General features: G+C 36.4%; 1 protein-coding gene across 5 annotated transcripts in view; it reads left to right on the top strand.

The window, feature by feature from the left end:
• Positions 1 to 19,836, top strand: part of fig4a (FIG4 phosphoinositide 5-phosphatase a) — an 87,935-nt gene that overhangs the window by 31,432 nt on the left and 36,667 nt on the right. For all 5 annotated transcript variants that reach the window (XM_088625801.1, XM_088625805.1, XM_088625802.1 and 2 more), the window contains exons 12-16: positions 938 to 1,071; positions 1,993 to 2,109; positions 3,052 to 3,097; positions 3,401 to 3,549; positions 4,757 to 4,923. In XM_088625801.1, the coding sequence (XP_088481927.1) occupies positions 938 to 1,071; positions 1,993 to 2,109; positions 3,052 to 3,097; positions 3,401 to 3,549; positions 4,757 to 4,923 (613 nt within the window). The remainder of the gene's footprint in view (positions 1 to 937; positions 1,072 to 1,992; positions 2,110 to 3,051; positions 3,098 to 3,400; positions 3,550 to 4,756; positions 4,924 to 19,836) is intronic.

Consider the following 19,836-nt stretch of genomic DNA (forward strand, 5'->3'; position numbering starts at 1 on the left):
AGTTTATTAATTTAGCAGACAAGGTAACATATACAGTACTTGTAACTGCAAGGTTGAGGGTTCAAATACCATTTGGGACTCTGCTGTTGTACCCTTGAGCAAAGTTAACGTTGTGTGTATATAACAAATATTAATTGCTATGTCAGAGTGTAATGAGTGCAAGCTTCATAGTAACAACATGTGAAAACTGTGCATGTCTCTGGATACTTTTACAGTACAGAGCTCTGTACAGTACGTTATACTGTTGTGCATTGCTCCAGTAAAATCCCCAGTTGTATAAATGGGTACAAACGTAAGTCGCCTTGGTTAAAATCATTGAGCAAATCAAACAGGCTTTATCTCTAGAAAACTCTATGCATTGTAATGCAGACCACTCCTTGTTGAAAAGCAGAAACTTTCATCTTCCCCACGTAAAGAAAAGCCCAGGTCCAAAATCTCCAGTTACTGTATATTTCAGCTACATATCTAATAAATTTATCATGCAAAACCTTTATATTTTACAAAAACAAAAGTTGTATTCTTGGAAAGTTAGCTCTTAACAGGGTTTGTGAGGTTAGCCTTGGCAATGCTGTACGGGTACCACGCTCGAGAAAGGATGCATCATGAGTATTACAGTTTGTGCCATCGTTCCTTTTCAGTTGGTTCTGCCCTTATAATGTCAAGTTATTCTTTAGTTAGGTCAATAATTATTTCAGTATTCTACTATATTCTTAACTTGAAATTGTCAAAAATACCATTGTTGGAGGGTCTAGTTTATGTTCCCCTTAAAAATTCAGTTGATGTGATCTCGTGAATGCCAGTGTTGGGACAACCACGGAACAATGTTTCCAGCACTGCAGCCGAAAAGCTTTCATGAAAACCCAGTGGCAGATCGTTTCCTGATTGCTATGAACTAGCTGATTACAAGTGATCGATAATGTCTGCGTGTGCGATTTAGAAGCGGGAGAAGAGGAAGCATGAAAAGATTCTGAGCGAGGAGCTCTATCCAGCCATCCTGAACCTCAACCAGTTCCTTCCCCCTGAGCACTGCATTGATTACATTGCCTGGGACATGGCGAGGTACACCAAGAGGTAGGCACCTGGCGTCACAGTTCCCATAGATAATTTTTTTATTGCTTTATGTATTAATATTGCTTTATGTATTAATAATTGTTACATTATTACAATTATTTAATGCTTTATTTTATTAATCAGGTAATTTATATTTAAATATTTCAATATATGAAATTGCTTATTGCACTATTTCTGTTGCACTTTCTAAATTCTTGTTTTGTATTTTCAGTAGTGACTAAGTGAATAGTCACTATCAAACTTGAGAAAGTGTGAGAAATACCACTATTATATGAGGACCAGGAAGTTTTCTTCTTCATTTGAGTCTGTAGAATAGAGAAACAGCTTTGACACTGAATTATCTCCATGACATTATCTTACAAAACATATTTTCAAGAGGATGTGTATTAGGCCATATTCTTAAGATGAAGCATTAGTTTGAAAAATGTCTCTGAAACCCCACTGAATAAGATTTAGGTTCTGAACAATCCATAATTGTACAGTAAGTAGTCCTGTGTGTGAAAGAAATATTAACATCTTTGGATTGCCTGAAGAAGATCGTGCTACTTTGATTTTTAGTGAGTTAAAGGATTTATTAAATTTAATTTGAAGTCCTTGTTTCTGGCCATCTGTCTTGGTGACTGTCACGAGTTGGGTCCATTGGCTTACAGCTGATTAAGAGAAGTGGGATGTGTGTGTGAGCTACCAAGTCAATTTCATTATACCCATAAAATCAGAGTGACATTGCCCAGTGAAGCATCACTTATTCTTACAATATTGAAATAATAGTGCAAAAAAATAAAATTGACTTAGTAAAATGTTTAAATAATGAAAGCTGGACAGTTCTTTCCACATGTTAAAATAGACACCATCAGTAGGACAGCTCAATAAATGTTTTTTTCCAGCTTTACAGCATTGCTAAAATGTCCCCTTTTTCATTAGCAAACTATGTAATGTTTTGGACCGGCTCAGCTTGATCGCAGAAAATGTTGTCAAAAGAACGGGGTTCTTTGTGAATCGCCCAGACTTCTACTGCCATACCCTGAGGCCTGATGAAAGGTAAGGTGTTTCAAAGATTGATAGACCTAACCCCCAACACCAGAACAATGGATCAAAGTTGTAAAGGATATTTATATAACAGAAAAGATCAACTTTTCAGCCTGGATTGGGATTGTGACCCCATTGAGACCTGATTTTGTTCTGTGAAAGAAGATGAAGTAATCTCTCTTCTGGATTGTTGGTTGTTTGATATGTTTTTGCTGACTTTATTTCTATAAGATAACTCCCATGTATGCTGGTATAATGTAAATAGTTAAATATATAAAAAACATAATTGTAAAATGAAATATGGAAGTAGAAAATTATTTTATGTTGTATATGTTCTATCTGTAAATCCTTTCATTGTTAAATAAAAAGTAAAGAAAAGGAATGATGGACTGATAAATGAATTCTGTCCAGTTAACTGTACATGTTAGGCTAAATGTTTGCTCTGGGTTCTGTGCCATGCATAATTGGGAAAATTAGTATTACTCCATTAACATCTCAGAACAAACCAATACAACTTCTGTGACTTCAGAAAAATATTTTTAAACTTGTTGAATTACTTGTGTTAATGCACAAATATAATTATGCATATTTGACATGGATACGCATGTCCTTTGGTCATCAATTGGCCTATATTGAATGTGAATATTATGAAATAATTTGTGAATCTCTTTTGTGTAATTCGCATTCATATGATTTGCATTCCCAGCCTTTGTTGGTATTGAGTTGATCTATTCAGAAATATTGAATGTATGTATTCAGAATGTATTCAGAAATACACAAAAGTAAGGTGTTTCTGGTAAAAGATATTGTTGCTTTATCTGTGTTGTGGAGGGTGACTGAAATTTGTATTTACAGTAGCTCTTTTGATTTAGTTTTGAAAATGAATGCTTGAAATAAGACTCTTACTGAAACACATAACTGGTTGCGTTGGGTAAAGATCTTCTTTTTGATTAGGTGGGGTGATCTGGGAGGATATGTCACAGCCAGTGGGTGCATGCAGGTACAGTAAAACAATTTGTCAGTGCTCATATACTGTACCATTTATGCATTTTTTTGTAAAACTGAATTTAAGCCAGTTAGACAAGCAAGAATGAGCATTTTATTTACAAATCCTCTTTTAATCAGATTCACTTAAAATTCATATTTTTAATCAAACTTAAGTTCTAATTTTAAATAATACATTAATTACCATCTTGTTGTTTAGTGTTTTTTCTTTCTGTTTTGTCAAGTTAATGGGTTATCTCTGTCTTATGGTATTTGGAATAATAAACCTTTCTTCTCCCTTCTCTGATCTTTGGAACAGACTGGCGTCTTACGGACCAACTGTGTGGACTGTTTGGACCGTACAAACACAGCCCAGTTCATGGTTGGGAAGTGTGCTTTGGCCTATCAGCTGTATGCTTTAGGCATGATTGACAAGCCTAAATTACAGTTTGATACGGACTGTGTCAGGTAATTCTTTAAAACCTAGGCAACAGAAGTTTATTTTGCCAAATTCCTACGCTGTTGGATTATCTGTACATATTTCAGGCTTCATGTGGAAATGTGGAGAAAAATAAAGCAAGTAATTAAGTTTTATAATTGCAAAAACAAGAGAAAGAAACAATTCTTAGTGGACCCAGTACTCCACAAGCAGTTGCAGCAATCCTGACTCTAAGATTAGTCTTTGGCCTCAATTGGTTTATACCTGAAGAACTTCTGTATGGGAATTTGAAGAGTCCAGACTCCCAGTGCGAAGTGTTAGGTTAAGGAAATATTGATTGTTTATTTAGTCACACTGGCTTTTTCTTTTTGCATGAGGTTTATATGTCTGTCCTTCAGAAAGCTGTCTTTGCAAAGGGTGCGTGTTCACGCCTGGGTCAGTCTCTCTGGCTGACTGTGACCAGGCTTCCCATGTGTGCTCAATGAGCAAAGCACCCCTGGGTGTAGGGTTGCGGCCAACCCACCAGGGCTCTCTCAGCTCAACGGGGACTCCGGCCATGTGCTGGCGGGCGCTCGCAGGAACACAAGTGACAGACGCTCTCCTGTAAGGCGCTGTGGAGTTGGTAGTCTGTGGTATGTGAGCAGAGGGGTCAGAGGAGCAGGGCAGGAGCTGCTGCCTTTAGCCAAGCTGTGAAGAAATAATTGTCAGTTACAAAATGGTCAGTGTTAAATCAAATTAGTTATTCATTTTAAGTAAAGTTACCATAGCCATGCTATAAAGATCAAAATAATGTGCTATGAAGGAATATAGTACATACCATCCAAAGAATCACTGACAAGTATCAGAATTTATATAAATAATGGAAAATATATGTGTTACAGTAAAGTTAAATATAAATATTAATTTTATTTTAACTTAAGTATGTGTAGATATACATATTTGTACTTTATAAATAAGTTATCTATCTATTAAAACATCAAAGGCACTTAGATGTTAAATACAACAGTCGTTTAAACAGAAATTTGATAAAGTGTGTAGGTTCAAAAGCTGATTTTGCAAAGTCACACATTATTATGGAATGTGTCCAGTAATCTGTTTAAATAAGCAAGAATGCTGTTCAAGTTCATAGAGGCCACCCAGGAAAAGGAATTTGTGCTGAGCTATTTTTTAATAAGAATTTAAAAAATGAAGTTTCTTACAATGTACTGAAAGCTTGTGTGATGTGTGCTTGTTTAGATTGTTTGAGGAGCTCTATGAAGACCATGGGGACACTCTGTCTCTGCAGTATGGGGGCTCTCAGCTTGTTCACAGGGTGAAGACCTACAGAAAGATTGCTCCCTGGACACAGCACTCCAAGGACATCATGCAGACCCTTTCCAGATACTACAGTAATGCTTTCTCAGGTAAGAAGACTGTCATGTCACAGAATGACCCCCAGAACAGAGCTTTTGCTCTCTATGTTGTTTAGTGGATGAAATGTATAGAGGTGAAAAGTAAAATGAACAAATGGATAACAACTCCAAATTGAAGCATCATGAAATGGAATTTCCGTTGGGTAGGAATGATGCCGTTTGCTTGCATACTATGTACACATAATAGCTCTGCAACATACAGTATAAGAAAATATCAGTGTTTACAGGGTTTGTAACAGTTGTATACAGGCCAGTTGAGCCTACTGGTCAAAAATCGGCAGCGCCTGGCCAAACAAATGCATGAATGATTACAAAATGTATACCAGAATCTATACTGAAATAGTGTTTTGTAGTAATACACTGAAAGGTCATTTGCAAGCCAGCAGCAGCAGCAACTAGTAAGTAATCCTATAGCTCTCAGGTCTCATGCATTGGAACCAAATTTCACATATTTGGATCGAGTTTAGGTTGATTAAAATAATGAAGTATGGCACATAAGATTTTTAGATGTTGTAGAGACTCGCAGTTCTGTTAAGCAATTGACCAGTGTTTTTTTTGCATATCAGTGGAAGAACATATCGATTCAAATTGTATGCCATCACTATTTTTTATTAAAAATCTCACAAATTAAGGGTTTTCGACCCTTGAGAGCTCTGTTAGTAATTGACAAAGAAAAAACAGCACAGGGCTTTCTCGCAGCTGAATCGTTGGGTGACAGACGTACTGTCACTTGCCAATTAATTTTCAAAGTGAAAAAAGACTTATTGCCTCAATAAGCACAAAATAATAAACAGCCACTCAATAGCAACAAGAACACAATTTGTCTAGATGCCTACAAATTGCAACAAGTTTCAAGCAGAAAACTCTTTCTAGGGGAGCATCATGAGTAAACTATGTCTTTGATGAATCCTATGAAATCAAGATAGTTGTTATGCTCAGATAACATCTTGTTTAGGACAATAATGCTCAGTTACAATTATAAGATAGCTAGTTACTGTAGCTCACAAGCTAGTACAGTAATCTAGCTGTTAGCTGTTGGCCTAAGCTTTTTCCTGTGGGGAAACCCTGATTCATCTCCTGCTTTAAATCTTTTCTCATTGGCTAGCAATGTGGAGTACTGGTTAGGTCTCTGGGTTTGTGAGTTCAAATTATTGTACTTCAGTAAAATGCCCAGCTGTACAAACAGCAGGTTGCAAATAGAAGTTCCTTTGGATAATGGTATCAGTCAAACAAATTAATAATTACTATAATGATCATAATAATAATTCATTAACAATTGCTTACACTTATATAGCGCTTTTATGAACACTCCACTCAAAGTGCTTTATAGGTAATGGGGACTCCCCTCCACCATCACCAATGTGCAGCATCCACCTGGATGATGCGACGGCAGCCATAGTGCGCCAGAACGCTCACCACACATCAGCTACCAGTGGGGAGGAGAGCAGAGTAATGTAGCCAATTCATAGATGGGGATTATTAGGATGCCATGATTGGTAAGGGACAATGGGAAATTTGGCCAGGACGCCGGGGTTACACCCCTTCTCTTTTTGAGAAACACCCTGGGATTTTTAATGACCACAGAGAGTCAGGACCTCATGATTTATCATGATTTAATATTTGGTATACTAATTTAAATGCTTACATTGATCTTTATTAGTCATTCTTACTAAAATGACTGAAGCCCTCAAAAGCATTTTAACAAGCAATTACAGTAGGAATGGCATTATTTTAAGAACCCAGTACATATCTTCTACTTAGATTAAACATGAAAGTTTATTAGCCCCTGTCCCTGATACTTCTGAAATATATTTCTGTCTGTGCTTTTACCATTAAAATTGAAATATTTGTGAGCATTTTTTTAAGTCTATATGTTTAATATATTTAAATGTGTATATGCATTATAAGTCAATATATATGTATGCACATATATGTTATATATAATACAGTGTGGATTGATTTTCACTATTTCTTAATATTACTAACTTTGCCCTATTCAATGGAGATGTAAGTCTAGGAGGAACTGAGAAGGTCATAGACAAATAGCTCTGAAAATAAATTGAGTTTGTATTTCTTATTTATGACAATATCATTGGACAACATTTTCCAGATATTCCAAGCATTATTGGTTTGCTATGGAAACAGCAGTACGGATGAAGTGCATTAAATAAGGGCTTGTGTCCTGTCCACAGCACAGTGAGTGGCAAAAGGCCAGATGAACTGGATTCACATTACAGTTTCGTTTACAGTCTCCACAGACCGTTTCATGTGTTCAGACCTAAAGCGTCTGCACTCTTTTTTTCATGCTCATAAATAATAATAGCAGAATGACTTGTTTCGGCAGTCTTCTTACTGCAGTGTTTTTAAAGGTGGAGAGTTGCGAGTTAGATAGTGATGTACAGCAGCATGAAACCCATGAAACAAATGGTATTCTTGTTTGGCATTACTTTCCTAATTAAGAAATTTGAAACCTAATTAAATAATAAATATCCAATTATGTAAAATAATATAAAGTCTATGCTGGAAAAAAAGAATCTTTCGAAATTTTATTACCAAGAATCTGCAAATCTGCTCCTAAATTAAGTAATTGAAGGGAGAATTATGATTCTCTGTTAAGTTCTGGCATTACAGGTTATTGAAATTTTAAGGGGAATCATGAGGGGTATCTTTGGGTATGTGTAGAGGTTTTGGTTGCTCTGTAAACTTTAGCATTTTGCAACATCCGTTCTGCTTTTGCTGCAAGGGACATGAAGTGTCGTGGGAAGAAAACGTAAAGTTTTCACAAATTAGTCATGGTTGCCATACTCGGTTACAATTTGGTTAGAGTAGGGATCTGTGTTAGAAAACTGCTGAAGAACAAATAGAGTTCCATTCGGAAGGGTAACAATTCTTCACACCTGAAGGCAGTCTCAAATCTGAAAGTACTTTTTTTCTTCTTTCCTTTTGCTTTTCCGTAAGGAATAAACCTGTACACTTTCCAAGTGCAACATGCATGTTATGTAATGATGTTGTTTGAATGTACTTCTCTTAGGAGAGGCTGGGATACATCTCCTCCCCCTGTAAATAATGGTGAGACATAGAGGGTTCTTACTGTCCCGAGACCGTTTTCTCACTCTCTGAGGTCACCTGTGGTGTCTGTGGATGAGGGGTGTTGGGTAATGGCACTGTCTGCCATTTTAGAATTCAGTGTGATCTAAATGCTAAAATCTGGGACATACAAAATTAAACCTTCAGTTTTAGTTTCGTTCTTTTTGTTTGTCTCTTCTCAAGATCGGAATGCATTGTCTTGTTTTTGCAGGATTTCCGGTGACATCCTCAATGTTTTTGTTTGAAACGTATGTGATCATACCCTTTTACTTTATTTTTGAAAAATAAAACTTATTTCCATGATGTTTTTATTAAAGATTAGATTTTGTACTTGGGTTTACCTAAAATATCTCTATCCATGTTAGGAGAGTATTTTTTTCTTCTGTTCAGTGATGAAGAGGTAAATACTGTAGGATCGTACTCTTAATACGAACACTTAAATATATTAGAAAACTTATAACTAGGTCACTTAAACAGTTGCTTAGACATACAATGCGAGTTCAAAGCAATACCTAGCTGTTACTTGGCTGTATAGTGATTCTGTGTGCTGTGAATTATTTGCACAGATAGAGTACAGTACAGATGCATGTTCCTGTACTGAATATTGAATATCTACAGTTACTGTATATGCAAAAGTTTGGGCACCCCTGGGCAAATTGCATGTTTTGTTGATTTTCTAAGTGAAAAGAAGGTAACACAACCTCTGCAGCAAACAAACTTAAACAAACTTGACATAAAGTATTTCTGCAAATTTTAATGCACGGTTGCTATTTATTTGCTGAATGTAACAGATTAAAAAAAAAGTAAATGTGGCATGTGCAAAGGTTTGGGCACTCTATCAGTCAGTACTTAGTAACACCCTCTTTGGCAGAAATCACAGCCTCCAAACATTTCTTGTAGCCAGCTAACAGTCTTTCTATTCATGCTTTAGGAATTTTTTCCCACTCTTCCTTGCAGAACACTTCTAGTTCAGAAATATTCTTAGGTGGTCTTGCATGCACTGCATATTTGAAATCTACCCACAGATTTTCAATAATATTCAAGTCTGGGGACTGTGAAGGCCATTCCAAAACCTTAATCTTTTGTTTCTTGAAGTAGTTCATGGTTAATTTTGAGGTATGTTTTGGATCATTGTCTTGATGTAATGTCTAACCTCTTTTCAGCTTCAGTTTCTTCACTGACAGTAGGACATTAGCTTCCAGGATTTGTTCATACTTAGTAGAATCCATTCTTCCCTCTACCTGCACAATATGTCCTGTGCCACTGGCTGCCACACAGACCCAAAGCATAATAGATCCATCCCCATGCTTAACACTTGGCAAGGTGTTCTTTTCTTCAAATGCTTCTCTTTTTTTTCTCCAAAAGTACCTTTGATGATTGTAGCCAAAAAGTTCGATTTTTACTTCATCAGACCACAGCACTTAATTCCAAAATGACTCTGGCTTATCTGTATCTGGCTAAGTGTTTTGTTGCATGCTTCAGATGTTGGCTTTTGTGATGAGATCGCAGGTAAGGTTTCCTTCTGATGACTCTTCAATGCAGATCATGTTTGTGCGAGCAATGCTGCACAGTGGACTGGTGCACCGCTACCCCTGTGCCAGCTAAACCTTCCTGCAGGTCCTTTGCAGTGATATGGGGGTTTTGCTTTGTATTCCTGTCCAGTCTACGAGACGTTCTGTCTGAGATTTTTCCTTGTTTTCCAGATCGTCTTGAATTCAACAGTTCCCCTTAACATCCATTTCTTAATGACATTTCAGAGAGTGGAAACTGCAAGCAGGAAGCGTTTGGATATCTTTTTATAGCCTTTCCCTGCTTTGTATGAGTCAATCTTTATTTTCTGATCCTCAGTCAGCTGCTAAGAGGAGCCCATGGTTGTGGAGTGTAAGCACAACACCCTGAGAGGTTCGAAGACTCAGAGAATTTATTAAGCTCTGGACTTGTCATCACCTGACTTAGATTAAGGCCTAATGGGTCAATTAAGTTCTGAGACCTTACAAAAAATAACACTAGTGGATGGATCAAACTTTTTCGCAAGCCACATTTACTGTTTTATTTTTTCAATCTGTTCAATTTAGCAACTAAATAGTAACTGTGCATTAATATTTGCAGAAATATGTCAGTTTTAAGTTTATTTGCTGCAGAGGTTGTTAACTTCTTTTCACTTAAAAAATCAACAAAACATGTAATTTGGCCAGGGGTGCCCGAACTTTTGCATAAAACTGTACATGGATGACTAATGGGGTAGACTGTGATTTATTAACAGTTTTATGTAGATGCCTTAAATAAGCTTCCTTTTTTATGGTGGAAAAGGGGTGGGGTTTTTATGGTTTTTATGGTGGAAAAGGGGTGGAAACCCAAGGCAACTATATGGTTTCCAGTTGAAGTTTAACATTTGTGATGTAGGTTACAATTTGTTTTCTAAAATAATAAAAAGCACATCTGAAATCACTGCACATTAAGGTTATAATAATAATTAATAATTGCTTACACTTATATAGCGCTTTTCTGGACTCAAAGCGCTTTACAGGTAATGGGGACTCCCCTCCACCACCCCAATGTGCAGCACCACCTGGATGATGCAACGGCAGCCAAAGTGCGCCAGAACGCTCACCACACACCAGCTATCAGTGGGGAGGAGAGCAGAGTAATGAAGCCAATTCATAGATGGGGATTATTAGGAGGCCATGATTGGTAAGGGCCATTGGGAAATTTGGCCAGGACGCCGGGGTTACACCCCTACTCTTTTCGAGAAACGCCCTGGGATTTTTAATGACCACAGAGAGTCAGGACCTCGGTTTTATGTCTCATCCGAAGGACAGCACCTGTTTACAGTATAGTGTCCCCGTCATTATACTGGGGCATTAGGACCGACATGAACCGCAGGGTGAGTGCCTCCTGCTGGCCCCCCTAACACCTCTTCCAGCAGCAACCTTAGTTTTTCCCAGGAGGTCTCCCATCCAGGTACTGGCCAGGCTCACACCTGCTTAGCTTCAGTGGATAGCCAGTTGTGAGTTGCAGGGTGATATGACTGCTGTTATACAGTTCTGTGTCTTACTGTATACTGTATGTACGTTTTTCTTGGTTTTAAGACACAACTTCAATTACAGCATTATTCAATGGCTTGGTTAGACATCAGTGTTTTTGAATTCATAGAGAAAATTCCCAAATTTAATTTAAAATTGTGGAGGATTTATAAGCACATTTAAGAGAGAGAAGGGACTAGATTGCAAAATAGAATTTCTTTTTTACTTTCATTTTGTTTTTTTTATTTGGCTAATTTAGTTTCCCATGTAATGTTTATGCATTGTGCTTTTATTTTCCCCAACAAGATTCTGATTTGGGCTTGAAAAAATCTAGCCTAGACGTTCCTCCATATTTCAACAGATGAAGTAATTGCTCACGTCTCTGTCTAATCTGCTGTGAAGTGGAGGATGACATGAATCACTTTCTCTGTTTGGTAGGTTAAAAAAAAGACTTAAATTCAAGATGCAATTACTATTTCTCTCTTAATTAAGGTATGAAATCCATTTATTAATGGGGAATGCGGAGGCGGAAATCAAAAACTGACAGGTGTTAACTCGAGTTACACTTCTGAAAAAACAGAACTCACAGGTTATTATGGCAAACTACAGTAGACTCGTGCTTTACACAAAATATTTTTACCTGAATTTTTGTAAACGCAGTCTGTGACAAAAAATAAATGAAAAATCAAATAATGAGGGAATTTCAAAAATTTAAAATTTTCGAAAATTCAAGTCTGGTGCGGCTGACACCTGAGCTGTGCTTTGGGAACTAGTTATGGAGCCTACTGTATAGCTTTCTGTACTGATGCGTCCTTCGTCGTGTTGCATCACCCTCAATTTGGCTTATAAACCGAAAACCAGTATGGAGGTGAAAGAACCAAGTGCAAAGAGAAAGGCAAATAAAAAAAAGTGCCTGTTTTGGACTTAAAATCGAGATTTTGAAGAAGTTAAAGGGTGGGATGATGGCACCCATGTATGTTAAGAGTGAAATCATTTATTAGTGCAATTTAGGACAGAAAGAAGGCTATTTGTGAGAGCTATCCATCGGCTGTGTTCTCTGCATTTTATTATTATTACAGTATTAAAATTGTATTATTATTATTAAAATTGATATTTATTTTGTATACTGTATTTGCTGTATTACTGTTTGTGTTTGCTGTATTACTATTTTAAGATACACATATAGACATACTAATACACTTACAATTGTTTTTAATTGTTTAATGGAGGTGGGTGTTCTGATTATATGTGATTTTGGGTATACATGCTATGTCAGGAACCTAACTACCTTGTAAAATGTGAGTCTGCTTATTTCTTCAAATATAATTATATTAAAAATACATTTGATTCCAACTGTATTAAAAATACAGTTATTGTAAAGTGTTACAGATTCTTCTTGTCTGTTCTACTTCATATAATGTAATTTGCTTAATGGCGCCTGATTGTTTTTATATAGAAATAAGTATTTTATAAAGAGCTGTCTTATTGTAATTCCTGTCAAATATTTTCAGTTTATTCTTTTTTGCCAAAGGGGATAAATGTTTTTTTTTTCACGGAAAGAGCCATAAAACCTTTAATTCTGACGGATGTGGAAATGATGTTTAATTTTACAGCCCATAATGTGTGTTGCTCCCTTTTTGATTGCCAATTTAGATGGAATATTCATCACCTCATTACCTCAGACATTCTGAATAGGACTCACAGTGATGTAAAAGAATGCAATATTAAGCTTACAAATGTGTTCCAAAGGAATTTAATTGATGTTGGGCATAATTGGTGAGGCCTGGGAATAATATATAGGTCCTTGAAGCAATTAAGATTAATCACGGGGTCTGCATCCAAATTATGCAGCACTCAAAACAGAACGCAGTGTGATTCTCAGTGAAATTAATTATAAAGGAAATGTTCATATTAGCTACTATAAAATTATTTACTGCTTGTCGTTCATAGACGAATGGGTTAGGCATAATAATGACTTTACATTTGATTCTAACAACATTTTTACCAAAATTAGTTACCTTTGTATTTTTAGAATCACAGACCTACAGTAGTTAGAAATGTATTTGTACTGCATGTTGGTATGCTTTTTATTTGATTTGTTTTACAGTATGTCAGATTTAAGCAATGTGCAATAGTGGCTATAATTTGTTCTAGCAGTGCTTCTGGAAGGAAATGGGAAGGGAAGGGAGCTTTGTTTTTGTTATTATTGTTAAATAATATTATTACAGCTTCCAGTAGTTAATAACAGGTAGAACATGCTGCATGATTTCCAGTACAAGCTGTCAGTTATTGTTTAGCAGAGGGGTCTCTGGTTCTGGAGATCACTGTCCAGTTAGTGTTACATATCTCCCTAAATCACCTTTTTAAAATTAACGCTTATGAACACTTGTAAGCTGTTGAACCATGAACCAAGTAACCTGTTTAACTAAGGGAGGTTTGGTCCTTGAGGGCTGAAATTTATTATTTATATTTAACTAAACAAACCCCCTATTTAATTGATCACGGTTACGTTGTTCCAGGTCTTTAGAAAGAGATGACTTAAAGGTTACCTACTGGACCGGGGCTATAGTGGCAGCCGAGAAGTTTCATGGGCATTCCCAGTAATTTAGTTTGAGCGTTTAGGATTTCCAGTTAATTAGAAACCATCATTTAAAGTGTGAGTGAGTTGCAGTCCTATATTTGCTTGATGTGTTTGTCCAGAAGTTGAAGGTAGTCCAGGAAGCTTTCTTTTTTTTTTTTTTTTGCTGGTCCAGCTCCACGTGCTTATCTTACCATGCCTTCACCTGAAGCAGCTGCTTGAAAGGAAGATGAGAGGTGTCCTTGCAAGGCCGGATGAGACAGAAGGAGTAGGAAGCTGAATGTACAGGCTCCTAGGGATGATTTGACACTTGACCCCCCCCCCCCCCCCCCCCTTCACAAGAACAAACAACAAAAGAAAATAAATTGTGATCTGGAAATCTCTGTCTGACTGTCTGCTGTCAGCGTGTCCTCTGACTATTTTCAGAAATTTCTAGGTCATTTATATGGCGTTGCAGACTTAATGCAATGCTAATCTTGGCAGCCGTCCGAAGTTTAAAATGGGGGTGACAAGTATAATTTTATGATAGAGGACATTATGTTTCTGAGTTCTTAGTGCTTCATTTCTTTTTGTGTACCGTTGTCTCTGTTACTCTGCACAGATTAGGATTTTCCACATAAATTGAATTTTATGAGAAAAGAAACTAGCGGAATATGGCACTTTTACTAGGACACAATTAAGCTGTAAAGCGAGCTCAGACTTCATTAACATTAAGGTTTCAGTAGTATTCTTTAGACACCAGAATTTCAGGCTGCAGACAAGAGAATATTTGCTAGGAACTATTGTGCTATATGGCTTTACACAGGTTAACAGGGCCAAATGGGTGTACGTCAACCCCTTGTATTTCTGTATCTTTACTTATATTCCAGCTACAATATTTTGCCTATGAACAAGTAGTAACACAAGACTGAATGAACATGTTTTGTTTGATGTATAGACCATATGAGGAAATTGTTCCTGCAGAATTCCAATGTGAAATCAAAATTAAGTCGATATCTTTGTTTTATACAATAGGAGATCTTCGATCAGGTCATGTATTTTAGAAGACCTACAGTATATACACTTACTGTCTTACCATGTACTATATATACTATAGGTACTATATACTGTATATACAGGAAGTGGCAACAGGGTTTAGATCGGGCCAACCCAGTTTTAATTCCCTTAACTCTAATTTCCCTATTTTAGTATTATGATGTTTTTTCACCTCCTAGACTAGATCTAGACTAGACCTTACATTCTTGGATTAAAGTTGTCGGTGTAATATACCTTTCCTGTCTGTGGTACCAGGGCTTTTGCCAGTCTCTTTAGATGTGTCAGTTTTAAGCTGTAGATATTGTTGTCTTCTAAGTCTAAAGATGCAAAAAATTATACTGGCATGTACAGTTTTATCCATTGCTGGAACTAAATGAAAGTCTCCAACACTGCAGACACTGCAACAAAACATTTCTCTTATTTATATAGCCAAGAGGTTGTTCTTTTGTATAGTAGGTGTTGTTTTGTCTCACCTCCACTCTGCTGTTAACGAGCTAAATCAGACTTACTGGCTTGATTGGACCGTTTTTCCCAGTTTCAGATGCTACAGAGACCTAGAAAACCCACAGAACAGTGGTCCCCCATCCTGGTTCCGGGACACCATTGTCTCCTTAAGGTTCGGCTCCTGCTGAGTTTTCAACCACTTGCAAATCGATTCAGTTTTCTTATTTAAGTGTGTTTTAGACTTTAATTCAGCGTTTTGCAAAACTTATATGTGAGTTATAATTTGACTGGACCCTCTGCCAGTTCCTGAGTTTCAGAAAGTCTCTCATTCAGATATGCTGATTGAAATGTATCCAATTGGACTTTTGCTGAAGGAAAAAAGAGAGACTTTGTGACATGGGGTATGTTGGATACCTTGTCATTCCTGCCTGTGTCTGATCATCATAAATTAATCACCGATTAAGAAAATATTCATAATTATCAGCTTGATTAAAGACCCCAGGAAGTTCATTGGAAAATTGTGGTAAGTTATGCATCAGAAAAATGTGCCGTCAAAGAACTTTCGCGATAAGGTGGTATTGACTCCAGTGAAACTTTGATTGCAGGACAGGGACGTGAGGCGATGAGATGGTATGTAAATATAATTTTCAGTTGCTTCTCTTAAGAATGACATGTTTGTCAACACCTCTGAAGTAAAAAGAACAGTTAACTTTTCAGTCAACCTTAACCACAAGCTTTGTTATAAACATCCTCTTAGAATTGTTGCAGATCTTTTATTGAAGATTGATCTGTGAAAGAAGAAGTGATCATTTTTTTATTAATAGATAAGGTGGTAAATTTAGTCAAAAACATATTGTTGTTGTGTTTTTGTTTTAGGTTTAAGTCAATTTAAAAAAATCTAACTAATTTACTTGTTTCACATCAATGCTTTCAATGGCTATTTTTTATTTAAAGCTTTGATCTTTTAAAAGAAGGTATTGTAACATGCAGGTTTTTGGAGCTGAGTGGAAGAGCTAGCATGGAAATAAGTGAAGGAAAATCTGTGTAAAGGGGAGGTCATAATACAAACTGCAGGAGGAAAACATTGCTTGAACTGTTGACATAAAGTTCCTGGGAGATGTCTCCCATCTGAAAGTCTTTCTTCGTCTGTATATAAAGTAAATAAAGAAGAAAGCCTATGAGTGGAAACATCACATTTGACCTTTTTTTCCTTTACAATGGAGACTTATCTTTCCTTTCTTTGTGATCTCCTGGATCTTCTTGTTGAAAGAAGCACAGGTCTTTTACTTTTTTGTTTCCTTTCGGTTGTATGGACTTGGGGGATGGGCATAATGGGTTGTAGCTAAAACTAAAATGTAATAATTCTTTTTGCACTTTAAATAAATGTACAGAAAGAGATCTGATGTGGAAATTGATGTACGGTATATGCCATTCCCTACAAAATTTAGCTGATAACAGCACTCTAACTTTGTCTTCATAATGTGGGTCCCTTTTTAATAACTCTAAAAGTTATTTAGCTTTGATTTCAGATTGCTGAAGGAGCTGCTGGTGTACAAAATGTTGTGCATATCATAGACGATGTAAAGAACATGCAGTTCATCAGTGGTGAACTGTGCCAAGAAAAACAAAAAAGCTGATTATACTCATGTATAATATACAACATTAAAATTTCTACATAGAAACAAATATGTGTTGGCCACCAGAGTCAGGATTACAGTGACATTGGTCTTTCCTTTAAGATAATTTTGTATTCATTTTTGGATGATTATTCATCTCCAATAATAATTTAAATTACTGGACCAGACTGGTCACAGAATATCTGAATGATCGTAAATGAAAAGCAATGATTTGTATGTAATTTGAACTGATATCAGTCCTAATAATCAAATACAATTTATAAAAAATAATTTTCTAAAAAAGTATGATTGTGCTATAGAATTTGTGTAGTAATAATGCTTTAAAAAATAACATTAAATATTAAATTAACATTAAAATTAGCATTCTGAAATTCAGTGCATATCATATTATTGGAATTCTTGAATGCCTTATTTCTGTGTCTGTGGAAATATTGTGCACCACTGCATCAGACCCCAATAAATAAAGCAGTATGATGGGCTCTTTGTTGAATCCACAAGCAGTGTGTGAGTAACCAAAGGGAAGGTGATTCATTCATCCAAGGTGATTCATTTGTTGTTGCTATCTTTACTTAGCTGATAAAAGCTTTATTTTTCTAAAAAAAACATGTATTGTCCAATGTAAAAAAGAACATTATTCATGGAAATTGCTTTCTACTGTGTGGCACATGTACTTTTAAACACCTGTACACATTGGCCACATGTAGTTTCTCTTCAGGTTAGTACAGCATCTGTAAATATTGTTCCGGGAAAAATTGTTATCAATAATATATAGATGGACAGTGACAATCATTCAAAGTGCAGATTTGCTCCATTGCGAACTGCTTTTAGTGAGACAGTCAACTGGTGTGGCTCTACAAGTGGGTGGGATGAGGTAGAGGGATATTGATCCTCGCAAGAGTCTGACATCCTGAATCTGCTGCTGTGAATCTATGGCATTTTAGAACATATCAGAATTGTGAAAGCAAATATTTTTATAATGTGGTTGCCATGATTTATTAAGAACTTAAAAAAAGATTAGCAATGAGAGGAGGCCGTTTAGATCTTTTCACTTGCTTGTTTGATTTTAGTTCATGGTTTTAAGGATCACATCTTGCCATTTCGTAAAAGAACTCAAGTGATTCCCTTCAGTATGCGTGGGCAGTTTATTCCAGATACCCTCTGAGATTTGTGTAAAGCAGTATTTCTTGCTCTCAGCCCTAAACCGAAATTCTTAATTTTCCATTTCATTGTTGAGGTGATCCGTTCAGTTAGCTGTCCAGATGTCGAATGATGAATCATTTTCTCTTCTCTTATGTGCTGTGCCCTCCAAATGTTTGTCCAATATTATTGCTTTCCATTCAAGCAATTTGTATATGTGATCATGAGCTTAATATGAGTGATACATATACATATATCATTTTTGAGTAATTCTATGCATGCATTTAATAAATAAATAATGCTTTATTTATCTCAATTTCCCTTCAGGGTCAATAAAGTCTTATCTATTCTAATCACCTTAGAACAAAACCATATTCATGTTCAAGCCAATGTTTTCACGTGATCATGAGTAATGGAGCACATTCTCTTTATTTACTTTCCAGAGAGTTAAAGCTTATACCATTAAGACAATAACTGCATGAAGTCTATCACCCGTTGGGCTTACCAAACCTTTTGTATTATCATTTATATTTAGATGCTTTTCCAAACCTTTACTTTATCTCCGTTGAGTTGTTCCACATTCTGTGGGCGTTCCAACTTAATCTCTTTCATCTGCATGTAAAATGCTTGCTCGGTTGGATTCAAATATGAATGTGATCGAAACATAGTCAGTCTGAGATTTAACCGTTTTGGTTCTGATTAATTTCTTAGTTGTGTTTTTTTGGGTCATTGTCATGCTGTGCGTTGAAGCACCCCATAATAACAAACATTTTCAACCACAAACACCTTTCAGCCCATTGTTCTCACACTTCTACTGTATGTGTTTGAAATGGAGAGGTTCCACACAATGAAAATTGTTTAAGATTGACCCATGTGGGTAGAACTGAATTCACTTTTTTAAACATAAAATATTTACGAGTTATACTTATCTTTTTTTCCTGTTTTTTGTCATGCGAAATGATTAGTACAGTTCAGGGGGAAAATCCTTGTTTAGATAACAGTGTAACACTTTTCGAGTGCTCTGTAAAAGTCGCAGTTCATCGGTATGTATTAGGGAAGCTGCTTACTCCTGGCGAGCATCGCTGCTCCACTGATCTTTTCCCAAATCCACAGCGGGTAAATATTCTTAGCTCCACACAGAAGAGGCTGCAATTCTGAACCTAAGAGCTGTGAGGCAGCAGTAATAGGCACCTCCCTGTGCACAGCACCTCCCTCTGCTGTGTTTCAATTAAACATTTTTATAAGGATTTTTAAAGTGTGTTCTGGGTTCGCGTGCAGATTAGACCACATGCAATTCTGCAGACCTACAAAAAGCCCCTCAAGATAATTAAACAACATCCACCGTTCCTAATGTATGACCAAGAGCTGTAGATTAATTCACGTTATTGAGCTAGAGTGGGATACAATAACGTGTGCTTCTGTTTTCTCCCAAAAAACTTGTTTGATCCTTGCTTTGACTAATTTTTAAGGTTGTTTAGAGTCTTAGCTAAATTCGTTCTTTGGGTTTTAAATAAGTCACGTGTGCCTGTGAGTGATTTCTGAGTGCCAGTGTCTGTCTGCATTAGTGCGCTGGTTTATTCAAGAAATCAAAGCTTGAATTACTTTGACACATTACTGAATGTTCGTCACAAAGAAGGTAATTATGTTCTCTTTATTTACTCAATAATTATGTGCTTTTGTTATCGGCGATAAATATACATAGTGCTGAATAAATGAACACGTGACCAACAACTAGTGGCATGAGAGGTGTGAAGAGGCTCACTGAGAAAGCAGAAAGTTTAATGATCCTTATGAGAAAGTCTGTAGGCGATCTGATAAAACATCTGTCACATGTCAAAAACATCCCTGTTTTTCCAACATCCCTCTGTAAACCTTTCTTTATATTATTATGCAGTGAACCACTATTCATCTTCTTTAACTAATTCTGCACGTTTTAAGCTAGCAGCTAGGCTTTTTGTGTATA

This window comes from Lepisosteus platostomus, chromosome 3 (genome assembly GCF_059453375.1).
Source record: "Lepisosteus platostomus isolate fLepPlt1 chromosome 3, fLepPlt1.hap1, whole genome shotgun sequence".
In the NCBI taxonomy this organism is placed as follows: domain Eukaryota; kingdom Metazoa; phylum Chordata; class Actinopteri; order Semionotiformes; family Lepisosteidae; genus Lepisosteus; species Lepisosteus platostomus.